At 34.8% G+C, this 13645-nt stretch overlaps 1 protein-coding gene across 4 annotated transcripts in view; it reads right to left on the minus strand.

Annotated features, from left to right (window-relative positions):
* Positions 1-13645, minus strand: part of LOC104153666 (hippocampus abundant transcript-like protein 1) — a 39734-nt gene that overhangs the window by 18241 nt on the left and 7848 nt on the right. For 2 of the 4 annotated variants that reach the window (XR_011137421.1, XM_068925405.1), the window contains exons 2-8: positions 10833-10928; positions 7180-7242; positions 4652-4779; positions 3686-3800; positions 1971-2189; positions 962-1075; positions 338-409 (exon numbers count right to left, since the gene is read on the minus strand). Coding sequence is in view for 3 of the 4 variants with exons in the window: in XM_068925405.1 (XP_068781506.1) it covers positions 338-409; positions 962-1075; positions 1971-2189; positions 3686-3800; positions 4652-4779; positions 7180-7242; positions 10833-10928 (807 nt within the window). In the remaining variant the exon portion in view is untranslated. The remainder of the gene's footprint in view (positions 1-337; positions 410-961; positions 1076-1970; positions 2190-3685; positions 3801-4651; positions 4780-7179; positions 7243-10832; positions 10929-13645) is intronic. The other 2 variants (XM_068925406.1, XM_068925407.1) reach the window with 2 other exon arrangements.

Consider the following 13645-nt stretch of genomic DNA (forward strand, 5'->3'; position numbering starts at 1 on the left):
CCTTCCAGAAGGCTTTTTGCACTGAATATTATTAAACTAATCTCCTACACCACTGTAATCATTTGAAGTCAGAGTTTTCAGTAAATTTACTGATCCAGGTTTGGTGAATTTTGGTTACATTTTCTAATGCCTAAGTACCAGTACTCCTGAGGAAAGGAAAGTCTATCTAAAGGGAGAGGGATTTACTCAGAGAATCTGTATGACTAATCTTTAGTGAATGCAAGATCTATAGGTGTTTCAAAGCATGTAAAAAGTTTACAGACAAGTTTAATACTCAGAAGTGCCTCAGCATCCAATTTTGTACTGCTTAATAAAAAGATAAAAAAATAAAGCTTACCTGAGCTATTATAGACAGAATTCCTACCACAGCTATAAATGCTGCAATGCTAGCAGATCCAAACCCTATAACCTGAAGAGAAACAGGAAATGCATAAAACAAATGCTAAACAGTGTAGGAAAAGCACTAACAAAAAGATTTATCCTTAAGATATTGATTTCTGCTTGTAATCTGAATTATTTTCAAACATATGAATACTTCCATTAACTTTATTGATTGCCAAGAAATCCATAGAAGAAAAAAATTGCCCCCCCTCCCAAAAAAAGAACAAGAGACACAAAGTCACTAATGGAAATTAAAATTCTCTACCCCTCCCACAGACACAACACTAGCTCTTCAACAGGCAAGATCCCAATTTGAGATGTATAAACTACTATACTGAATGGGAACAAAGGTCTGCCTAACTCATTAACACATGCTTAAGCTATAGCAGGCTTCACACTTCCCTAGTCAAGTTTCCAGCTTCATTCAGTTCTTGACTTAGTGAAGGACCTTGTCTTTTATTTTTTAAAAGCTATATTTTGCCATACTGCAGTTTTCTAAGAGTAGTCTTCAACAAGAAACAGGTCTCAGGGAACCTCTATTTAAACAACATTATCAAGATAAGAAACAACCAACACTTACCTGTCGCAAATATAGAAAAAAGCTAGAATATTGGCCAGCCTCAGGCAGATAGGAGAGAAACACTGTAATACAGATCGGGAGAACTGTAGAATCTTTTCTAACCTTCTTTAGAGACTGAAAGACAAAAAAGCAAAACAAATTAAAATATGAATACAAAGTCTAACGAAAGCACAAAGAAAGCAGAAGTTGGATTCAATTTCTTTTTATCCACTTTTACCCACATATACTAGTCAAATACTGAAAAAATAAAGCTGTGCAAGGAAATAGGTAAGCTAAACATTAAGTTAAAAACAACCATTTGTTCCACAGTTCCTGATATCTGAACCTTCTGGTAAGTTTCCCATTTAATTTTTGGGGTCGTAGTTTGGTGTCAAATTTCAAGTATTTGCTGTAAGCAGCATTATATAATATTTAGGGAAATACATAGCATCTAACTCATCTCCCTAAGTCTGTTCTGAATGATGCTAGCAAACATTATAACCTCATTAATACTCTGTACATTCCTGTGGCCAAATCATAAAGGTATCTTTCCAGTTTGTGCAAAAAATAAATTGTAGAAAACAAACTTAACAGCAATCTTTCAAGCATGTCTCAACATTCACAACAATTCCCAGCAGGACGATCTAACTAAGCACAATTCATTCTCCTCTCTTCAGATACCAGTGTGTAATACATAAACACAAATAAACCTCTCTATGAAAGCAGAAAGCATAAAATTTATACAGAAAGTCTCGTAGCATCAGTTGTTGGGGCTGCAGTAGCAGCATTAGAATTCAGCATTTCTCTTACCATAAGAGAGAAAGTAGGTTAGAAGAGTAAAGCATTTCCCTTTGGATTTCACAACAAAACTTGTTTCCAATATAAAGAACATTTAATGCAAACTACTTTATTATTATTTAGCTGGATCTTTTTGTGCAAGAGCAGAGATTATAGCATATTGACTAGTCAAGTTATCAATTAAACATTTACAAAAAACAATTATTTAAATATTTATGGAAGAGCATCTTACTGCAAAAGGGTCTGCTTGTTCCCATGATATAGAAACTCCCCATGAAGCAGGCCTCATTTTTTCAGGTAGAGATTCTGGTACAGCTAACAGGATAAAACAGATGTCCACAACAGCCACCACTGTGGCCACTAGCACAACAAGATTATCTCCATAGCTGGCAGACAGGTACGCTCCAATGGCAGGACTAGTTACCAAACTCGCTGCAAAGGTGGCAGATACCTATGCACAAGAATAGTTCACAAATTGGTTACTCTGTCATTGCATGGTAATGGACTGACTTGCTAGTAAGTCCAGCATTCAAATTCAAACTAATTTCAGTCAAAAGTCATATATGGCTAGAAATATGGGTCCAAATAAAAAATTTCTCCACCCTCCTACACACAAGATGGATAGGATTTGTGGTCAAAGATTGAAAACTGAATTTGGCTGAATCAAAGGAAAACAGCTCTTACAAAAACTGTTTAGTCCAAATGAAAGTTTTCCAGTTACGAAGCTGACAAAATTTGATTGAAAAGTTGTCAGCATATTTAAATACTTGTACTAAATGAACTTGAGCCTCAGAGCTCTGGGGTGAATAGAGTACTAGATAATGCCTTTGTCAGTATTTTGAATTATAAATACATATAGCTACAACTGTACTGGACAGCACAGCAAACTAGGAGATCATTAACTATGACAAGAAGTTCAACTGTACTGCTTCATATTACACTGTAAGGACATGCAGTTACTATTACTTACATTCACATACAGAGCCTGAAAAGTGAGGTGCTATTTAATTCCACTATAGAAATCAGAAAGAGTTAGAAAAAGTTGGATTTTAAACAATTACCACTTTTCTTCATACCAAAATAAAAATCCTCTGCATGACTACTCTGTAGAATAAGTAATAACTCAAGCTAGAAGCTTAGTTTTATACCTACCTAGAAAAACCTTAAGAAAAAGGTGGTATAACAGGTGAACTGATTAGAAAAAGACAGATCTCATGGGAACAATTGCACCTTAGGATCTATTGCTTTATAGATTTTTTGGGGGGAAAAAGGGGAGGGGTGCAAAAAACCCTAGAAAACTCAACACTGTCATTGTTTAAAGGCAGGTGAATGGATCCTCCAGCTATTCTTATGGCCCTTCACAGGCAGGGGAAATAAAATGGAAGTTCCAGAACTTTAAATTTTGTGCTCTGCTACAAACCACACAAGCTTGGTGCAAGAGAACTAAGTCCTTTATTAACTGTTAAATCAACATCTGAGAATCATTCATTCTTAAGGTTTTCTATTATTTTTAGATTAGCCCTTAACAGCTCAAAGAATAACAGAATACTGTACAGTCAGTCAAGAATCAAGTTCATGAAAAACTGTATAGTGAAAAAATGCACAGAAGATGAAGGGATAAAGTTGAAAGATTAAAGGCATCTACCAATGAGTCTCTGCTTGCACAAAACCTAAACCAATATAGATACCCACAAAAGCAAGCTAGGCAGAAATATTTTTGGAAAAGCTGGTTTGTACAAACTAAACTTTTCTTCTCCCTTTGCAAAGTAAGAAAGGTCATGAATAAGTTAATAGAAAAAGATTGCATTATGTGTTTTTCCCCTTCCTCCCTATCTATAGCTATAGAAGTGCCATTCTATATAGTTCTACTCTGTATATTAAAACACAAGTTCAATACAAAGGGTCACTATTTGACCTTTTTTCAAATTTAAGTTTAGTATATCTTACCCGTCCATAGGCTGTAATTCTTTCATGTTCTTGTGTTACATCAGCTACATAGGCAAATATTACAGAAAAGGTAACAGAAAAGATTCCAGATACTGAAATCATAGCGAAGTACCACCTAATGATTTAAAAGCAACAATTAGAAAATTTAAGCTGAGAAAGACCTCTAGTTCTCTTACTAACCAAGCAAGTTTGTATCTAGCTTATGAAAACAGCTTATTTAGATCTAAAGCTCTACAGAAGATGAATAAAAAAGTCCAGTATTGTGTAGTCTCGCTTATATACTGGAAATCACTTTAATTTGTGATACTCTAGTGTTCACTTCACATCAATGTGAAAGGAGAAGTGGCCTCTTAAGGACATAACTATGGATTTTCACACTGTCAAAGCTGAAGTAAGTTGAAGTTGAGAGAAGAATCATCTTAGGACTCAGTTCAGAAGCTACTCTAGGGCCATTTATCAATCATTTAAAGAATAAATTATCATATTAATGCTTCAGAAGTTGAACTCTGAATGCACTCAGTGTACACAAAATTCTTGTGTTATCTTCTTAAGTTTCACATCCAAAGTAAATAAAAGCGAAATCAAGTCAATTCCAGTCAGTTAAGTTTTCAAAGTTTTATAATCAAAATGTTAAATGCAGTCAAATAAATTGAAGATTTATTAATCTAAGAATACATTTATTACAGCATCTTATGAGGCCTCAGAGAAAGTCACAATTGCACTTATACCTACAAATTAGACAGTGCTATCAAATCAACTACTGCCTTCCATAATAAATACTTTCAAGACCAATAATTTTAACATCCCTTGAACAAAAAAGCTCCAGAATAATGTAATCTCATCTTAAAAGGAAAATGGTTCTTCCTCTTGCCTTATTATCCCTCTCCCACTTTCCCAAACTACTCCTCCTGTAACTGAATTTCCTGCTATACTGACAAGCTCCTTACTGCAGACTGTACCACTTACCATGGACTTATTTTCATTAATGGAATTGGGGCACAAGTGAAGAAAACTGTGAGAAGAAGAAAAGATTTTCTTCCCCATGCATCTGATAGAGCACCTATTAGTGGAGCACTGAGAAAGGACAAAAAACCCTGTGACACAAGAAAACAAAATTAATGTATTAATTTTCATTTCCAAGCTTCACTTTAACTGCAACATAAAGAAACTGATTATGAGAAAACTTACAAAAAATTAATGTAAACTGCACACAATTTCTTCCATAGTCTACTTTTCTCTGTGATTTAGATGTTTTTGTTTTAATTTATTAATCCTGAATGAATTTAGAAAAGGGAGGGGAGATGAATTTTTCAACTTCAATTTGATTCAATACAGAAGTATCACAGATGGCAAAAGCTTCTTTAAAATAGTCAAAACCTACAGTCAAGTTGCACAGAGGACAGCTTCTTAGCTTTATTAAAAGGCTTCTCAGTGCTGGGTTCCAAATCCAAATTCCCCTGTAACTTAAACAAGACTGTCTTAAGACAGAGTTCCAGATAACTTAACCGTACTCTGAAACGAATAAAACAGAAGAACTATGAAAACTGAATTATGTTTACTGCTATACACTGTACTTTTATCGCATACCAGACATTTGTACATTGCAACAACTGTGAAGTCCACTTGAGCTCAGAACTTGAGACAGCAATACACCATACTACTGATGACAAAACACAAACCTACAGGTACAGTGTGCATGGATAAAGTGTTTGAGAATCAAATAAGATTTTTCAAGCTATGAATTATCTAAATATCTCTAGGTAGAGATCAAACAGTAAGTCCAATGGAATATACAACATACTTGCAAGTAGCACATTCTCTCCATGGCATTAACCATGAGATTATTACATTTAGGTAACAAAACATTTCATAAAGTCCTAGAATCTAGGACTCATTTCTGCTCTGTATTACAGTGAAGAATTAAGAAAAGAGGCCTTTCACTGATCTTTGAGCTCTGCAAAAACCTCCAGAAGAGACAAACCTACCTCCTAATTTGTACAGTGTTCTCACATCAATCCAGATCTGCCATAATCCAAACACTAGTAAAAACATGGTTCTACAAGTACCTAAGGAACCGACATACACTGAAGTCTACTCCAGCTAATTTTAGCTAACCTCTGATGTTTCCAGTCTAAGATCTGCATACAGGCTACTGTACTAAAGTAGCATTAAGCCAAATCCCAATAGCAAGGATTCCAAAGATTTCAGGAAAGTAAATTGAGAGCAAAAGCTGTAAAGCCACCAGATCCTAGGAAAGTTAGATGCCTTACTCAATTGAAATTAATATTTTTACTCCTTATAGCCAAAATTCACTAGAATACAAACTAACGTGTTTTGCTAACTGGCACCCAAAATAGTTTTAATGTTTCATTAACAACATTTTGAAGATTACTACATTGGACACAAAAGGCCAAGCTCACTCTGATCTATCCCCCTCTGTTTATTACACCTGTTAGAGCAATGCATATGCTTACAGCAGAAGTTTAATACACTTTTCTACAGATATACTCTGTAGAAAATATAAGGAGAACACTGCACTCATTGATTTTAAACAATACTCACAATAGTTACACTGCACCATGAATGAGAGAAAGCAATAGAAGAAACATAACCTTAGTTTTGCTAAGTGAAAAATGCAAAGCTAACTTCCTCTTCTAGTTTGAGATGCCCCTAGATCCCCGCTGCATGGGGTTTTCTGAAACACAGCCACTACAAAAGATACCAAGCTAGCAATTCCTTGCTAAAGTTGCTGTCTTTCTTATAGCTAAAATTGTTACAACCTGTTACAGAATACACAGCTAAATAGTTTCTTGGCTGCTGTAAATTAATACTTAGCGATAGGGTACACTTAGGGCTTTGAAGTCTCTGTGCAAGATGGTTAGCAAAAACAACGCTTCCTGAAGCTTTACTAGAGAAAATTTTTGCAAGCATTTTGTTTTCTTGACAACAATCTAGCATGGCCCCTGTCTAAACTCCAACGTATCATAAGCCATAAGATCCCATAAACATCCTGGTCACCTCAGAGCATTCAAAAAGCTCATAAAAGACCAGGAGAAAAATGCTGAAATATAAGTAGCTTTTATGCCACATCTTAGACAGAATTATAATGGTTTAAGTGCTCCATTTCTTATCTCAATGGCATCAACATGGCTGTATTAATCTGCTTTTGATATGTATCATCTAACATTAAAAAGCAGACACTACTGCCATTCTTAAGAGGGATCCTTACCAAGATTGCAATAATGAACTGTTATCTATTCAAATCAGAGGTATTTAAACTTCTAAGAAAGATTTCACTTGTTTCAAGATTCTACCATTTAACTGTAAATCTTCAATTGAGCCCAAGAACATGCAACCATGACAACAAGATAAATGGTTTGAGAAATTACATTCTCAATGTCCAGAATATTCTTATGGAGAATGAAGGAAAGACTAATTGCAATACAGGAACAATTACACAGAATATTTAGCTCAGTGTTTCTAAGCAATCTTACCTTAACACCTTGAATAAGACCATTCATTAAAAACATATGATGGGAAAACGTTTCATGCAAGACCTGAAGAAAAAAATTGTTTGAATCAGGAGAGACAAGAGAAAAATCAATTCAAGGTTTAGATTTGATTTGTAAAACAGGATAGCTCAACTGGGACTTATTAAAAAGATATCTTATCCCATGATTATACTTATTAAAATTTTTCTTCACAAAATATTGACAAGATTTAATGTCGATTTACCAGTATAAATGCTTCTGCGGACAGATATGGCAAATGAATGGATATTTTGGTTTAGTATATTTTGCTCAAAAGGGGAATTAACATAAGAAAACTGTCCATATCATACAAATCACAACTTGTGCAGTAGCTAATTCGTAGATAATTCCTTCATATGGTTGACTCTACCAGTGTTACTAAGGAGCGAAAATCAGGTTCAAGTAACGAAGTCTGTCAAAAAAAGCAAAACCAAAGAACTCCCTCCCACACCCAGAAAACTCATGCTATATTCTCAATTGCCCAAAAAGGTACTGTACAAACTGTTTCTGAATTGTATACATCCATACGCTCCACCTCTTCCCATCCCCCTCCACATTACATATTACAGTCTCCTCTTAAGAGAATTATCACAACCCCAAATCAGACTTACAGAGGGGGAAGAGGAAAAAGGAAAGTACAGCAGCCAACTTACTGTTATAAGCACAAACTGCAGTTTTTCAATGATCACACAGTTAGAAACAGTTTTGATGAACGATTAAACACTTATGAATGCTAGCAATAGTTCTGAATGGTTAATACATTCTTTAAGTAATGCCATGAACTTATTTAAGGGGCTTTAACAGTAACAGGCTCGCTCCTGAATTAAGGCTAATCTATACTAAAGAGATTAAAAGGAGAGAGTTATATATATACTAAAGAGAGTTAAAAGGCCTTACAGGTAGTAATATATCAATTAAAAAGAGATATTGCAATAATCAAAGTACATATACACACACTTTTCAAAGATCAATGCTAAATAAGTAAAGCCTAAATAAACTAGCATCTATTCAAGCTCTTAAAAGATGACTTCTACTTTTATCTATGAATAGAAGTGGCAGCATCTACAAAAATTATGTATATATTAAGAAATTTACTAGCCTGAAGAAAAGACTTCAGTGTCACTGAAAGACACGAGCATCATTTTTCCAGGAATGGGTGAGATTGTCAAACCATAGGTTTAAAAAAATACTACTCAGATAATTCTGCTTATATACACCCCTTTTCCTACTGATATTTCCACCTATTTAGATATTTAAAACAATTCTTCACCTGTTTGGTCGTTAATCTTCTGATGTGAGTGGAAGAAGATTAAAAAAAGAATCAAGTTAGAGATCAATACAGCCTCTCTAGAAAGCAGATAACGCCTTGCAAGTCTTCTCAAAAAAAGGAAGCAGGAAGCTCAAGTCTATCTTTCTGTAAAGCGTTTTCCAGTATTTTTGCTAGAAGGCAACCAGCATTGATACAGGTTCAAGCTTTTGAAAGTAATTTTCTTTTACTTTATAGACAAAAGAAATGCAAATTAACAAACTGATAGAGGAAATTGCCTTACTTTAGAATAAGGCACTTTAATATTAGATATTTACCTATTTACAAAAATATATTATATTGAAGACATTAAGTGACTAATATCACTTATGTTAATTCACTAATATTTGTTTACAAGCCCATAAATAAGAGTAATGAGCATGAACTTTGGGCATTCTGTGAGCAATATGTCCTTTGCTTATGTTTTATAAAGACACTAAATCTTTTCTTATCTAAGTATACTATGACATAACAAGCACTACAGCTTCTTTGATAAACAGATGCCAAAAAAACTGAAGAGAAACCTAAAAAATTAACTTTAAATAATCTCAGCTATTAGGAACTGCATACAATTTATTTTCAAAATGGACAACACATTTTAATCTGAGTGTTGAGCATGACCTGGAGCGTCAGAACACGACCACCAAAAACTGAGTAATCAAGAATTTTGATTAGCAGATCAAACATTTCCATTTCTGCCCTTTTCTCACTACTAGACAAAACTGTTTCAACAGAAATGGGCAGCTGGCAGTTCAAAGGCTGGACCTGGCTCACAAGAAGGCTCTTCATGACCCCTAGTGCTGCTGGCTGATTAGCAGCCCAACCTAAGTTATCATGATCATGTAATGAAGGAGAGGTGCAAATATCAAACCAGATTTAAAATAGTTTAAAACAATCACCTATGTTCTGAAGAGCTGGTTACATATAAAAATGAGCCACAAGCATACAGAAATCATCTATGCCTGCTAGACAGGTTACACCACTATATTTAAGTCAGCGCTTTACATCAACTTTTCAAGCAAATGCAACAGCCTCATAAGTTTTCAAAACTGCAGAAATACAACATTCAAAATATAGAAAGACATTCAAGATCACCACTTTTATTTCTGCAAGCATAAAATCCAAATACTTAAGTCAAAATAATAATTTTCCTTTAAGTTAGAGACACTTCATAAAACTCCCATTAGATACAGTGCACTGAGAAATATTAATTCCAAGAATTACAATTTGAGCTGCATGTGTCTGACTATATGAATTTATATGGAACTTTTTAAATTCGGGTACAACACTAAAGAAGATACCCACCTAACATAAAATATAGTTTTACTACAAAGTTTTTGAAGACTATGGAAGAATTACTGTCAGAACATCATCCCTCTAAGTGAGAGGTACCAAGCTAGTACAACTTGAAGTTGAGCACTCTAGTTCAAAAAATAAATAGAATAAACATCCAGTAAGTTTCCTCATACTTTTACTTTGGCAAGACAAGACAGGACAGCAATCTAGTGAGATCTCTACTTTATGGAAATCTGCTAACTGTCTATATACACTATTATTAGACTATGTTAAAAAGATCACCATAAAACTATCTTTAGAAAAATTGCTTTTAAAAGGTGTTTGTGTAATGTGGCTGATTTTAGCTGAAGATTGGGGAAGGAAAATAGGAAATACCAAGGTCTCTGAGTACCCAAAATCTTGCCAGTCATGTATTCAAAGTACTCTCAGATATCATCTGGTGAAAAACTGGGCTAACAGACTTTTCATAACTAAACTTAGGCACATCTTATTTCAACAACTAAGACCCATGTGTTCAGATGAAAGGCTTCATATCCTACTACTAAACACTCAAATTATCTATTCATCTGGAAAATACCTGCAATCCAGAATAAATACTTGTAAAATCCATTTATTACATGAAAGTCTTTATATTTTATTTCCAATTATATGCTGACACAACAACCAGCCCACACTAGAGTTCAAAGTTGATTATGGGAAGTGTGGATTATTCAATGGTTAAGATTGGCAGATGAATTGAACTATGAAATCTTAAAAAAAATTCTACAGAGAATCTTAACAGTTACTCTAAAAGGTGAATAAAAGTTACTTAAAATATAGTAATGTATTTTAGACTATCTTTTAGTCTTCCAGCAGTCCAGATCTGAGCCTTAGAATGATACCATTCTACAGTGGTGAACGCTGAAACTCCTGAATTTCAGGGTTCCACAGAAAGTGTAAAACAAAAAAACTATTATTTCTAGTAAGTAACAAATTAACTTTTGTTATTACTTTAAAATAGACCAGTGATGCTTACCGTTAGCATTGGAGTTGTCAACAGTCCCCAGGCAAAGAATTCTAGAAATATGACCACCACTGCATGGTATACGCTTGGTGGACCAATACCTTGCTGCTAAAAGAGAAAAACATTTGCAGTGCCTGTACACATCCAGTTCATTACATGTGCAAAGCTATCTTACAAACATATTTTGAGAATATAATCAGCTTTCAAGATAATCTACTGATAAGCCCTTGGGAACAATAAGCTAAACAAGGGTGGAGAAGAATTATTATAATATGACTAAAGATCTCCAAGCAACTTCAAAAAGATTGTTCCTTCAATCTCTTGCTGACTGAAGAGAACTATTTTCCCCTTTCCTGACATTGCCCTACACTACTCTCCCCTCCAGTCTGTATGCAGGTGCCCTTCCCTTCGAGCAACTCCCAACCCTCTGCAGCAGCACTACAAGCTGTGTAACTCTCCCTGCTACCTCCATAAGTTTCAAACCAGTGGCAATGAAATAGACCAGTTTTATGAAGACTATGTCACTATTACAATGAAACTAACACAACATGCATAATCAGAAGAGCAAGAGCATAGAGTTTTGTATTTGAAACTGTCAAAGCATAGGGGAGAGAACTGACAACTTATGCACTCCATAAAACTTTTTGTTGACTGCTGACCAATTAATTCTGTACTACTTTGTGCCTGCAGACTACAGATCCAGGAGCTATTCTGCTAGCCAATATATAGCTCCCAGGAAGAATTAGCATGGAAATGCTCATACTGCTGTGAACACACAGCCAACACAACACCCAAGGACTGGATCCTAGTTGAGAGATCTGTGAGAATTTTCTTTAGATGAACCAAACAAAACCCTTGGGTAAAGCAGAACTAACTAGAATAGTTGCTTTCTCTCATTTCTGTCCCTCCCTAACCATAGTAACTGTTTTACTAAGTTTAAGTTCTAAAATGATTTTCCCTTTTCATTAACATTAACCCTGTAGAAAATTAATTTTTCAAGGTTTCTAGCCAGTCTAACACCATTCCACTCCCATGAGATCAATAATTCTTAGAAAGGAATAGCAGAGTGCTCTCATCTAGCACTCCCATAAAAATCTCAAGTTTACCCAATATATGAAAGGATGCTTCTCTTGCAAATTGCACAATCTAACAATGCTGGATGCAGTTCAAGAGACATCATCTAATGACACATCAGCCAGATTATCTCATTTGGACAGCTGGAGAATAAGGAATACACGAACCTCAGGATCTCCCATTAAACCTGAAAAAGTTAGAGCCCCTACTGCAAAGGCAGAGCACAATCATGCACTTACTGTTTCTCCTGTCTGGTACCTTTCATCTGGATTAGTAGGAATGACAGGATTAGAAAGCACTTCTAACAAAATTCACTTAAGCCTGCTACCTACATTAAAGATTTTTAAAGAAATCCCTCCTGCCAAGACAGTCTAAGTACCTACTTCTCTGATAATTTTAAATAATTTCAAAGTCTGTAGCAGCAAACTAAAGCTACCGCAGACAATGCTTTTCCAACTAGTAAGAATTTTCTGTATCATAGCTTAACTAAAAGCTACAATTTTCAGGAAAATAGTTCCCTCTCCAGGGAAATATGATAATATCCTAGATCAAAGATTATTGTTGATACTGATAACTTTCAAGCAGTATTAACATTTCTTCCACATGTTACCAGTTTTTAGTTTCAAAATAGCAAAGTTTCCAAAGATTATGTATAAGATTTTATTCATATAAAAAGTCTACAAGTACTTCTGGATAATCTAACAGGATAATAATTTTAAGAATATTTTTTGCCAAGATATCTGTCAGTAAGGATACTGTTTGAGACAGATTACACTTCAGTCTGAAGAAACTTTCCCACCATGCTCCCCTCAGGAAAAGGCAAACTCTACTGTAGAGAGCAGTGAAGGACTCCCCGGTCTTCCTCCTGCCTCTACTCTACTTTCCCCCACCTCTACATCAGCAAGTGTGATGCTGGACCATAACCACCACTGTTTTGCATTCAGTAAACACTTTCAATGCCACTAAATATTAGGTTTTGTGTGTTTTTTGTTAGCACCAGGCTTGAAGTCTCCATGTAATAAAAACTTTCAGTTTTGTTATACTGCTTCTGAGACTTATATGGCTGACCAGAAAGATTTACACCCCATATTCAAAAATATTTGCCTGTTCTTAAGCAGTCATTTAAATCCTTTTATGAAAGGAATGTCATTTTGTTGTATTGATCCTAAATGAACATTTCTTGGAGATGAAAAGAAATTTTTGGCAGTGTCATCTTTAGGCAGTGTCATGCAGCTTCCAAAAAGTTGTACTGAACTATAAAAAACACAAATATCTCTATAGCTTTTTGGAGTCAATAACCTGGAAAATTAGAATTTAAATCCTGAAAGGAATATGCACCTGTCAAAACAAAGTCATGTATTCCAAATCAGACCTACAGTTTGATTTGAGATAGACCAATATCAATGATCTGCATAGACTGTAACTGATGATTTTGAGTTTTCTTTATAAGCCTTAGCCATCTAGACTATCTGAAGAACACTCATGCAAGGGACTATCAGGTAACTACAATCATGAAAACAGGAAAATGCACTGACTTTGCTAACAGCCTGATGCAGATACCTATCTCTGGATATCTATCTTTCATGTAGGCCCTAAAAACTCTCCTCGCAAAAGCTTTCAGTTCTTTTTTTTTTTTTTTAAATCAATGTCAAGATATTTGAAAGGAAGTTTACAAATGAACAGGTACACAACCAAGACCATTAATTAAAATAGACAAAAATTTCTCCACTGGATTCAAAAACAAAGAGCTT

The sequence above is a fragment of the Struthio camelus genome, chromosome W (assembly GCF_040807025.1).
Source record: "Struthio camelus isolate bStrCam1 chromosome W, bStrCam1.hap1, whole genome shotgun sequence".
In the NCBI taxonomy this organism is placed as follows: Eukaryota; Metazoa; Chordata; class Aves; order Struthioniformes; family Struthionidae; genus Struthio; species Struthio camelus.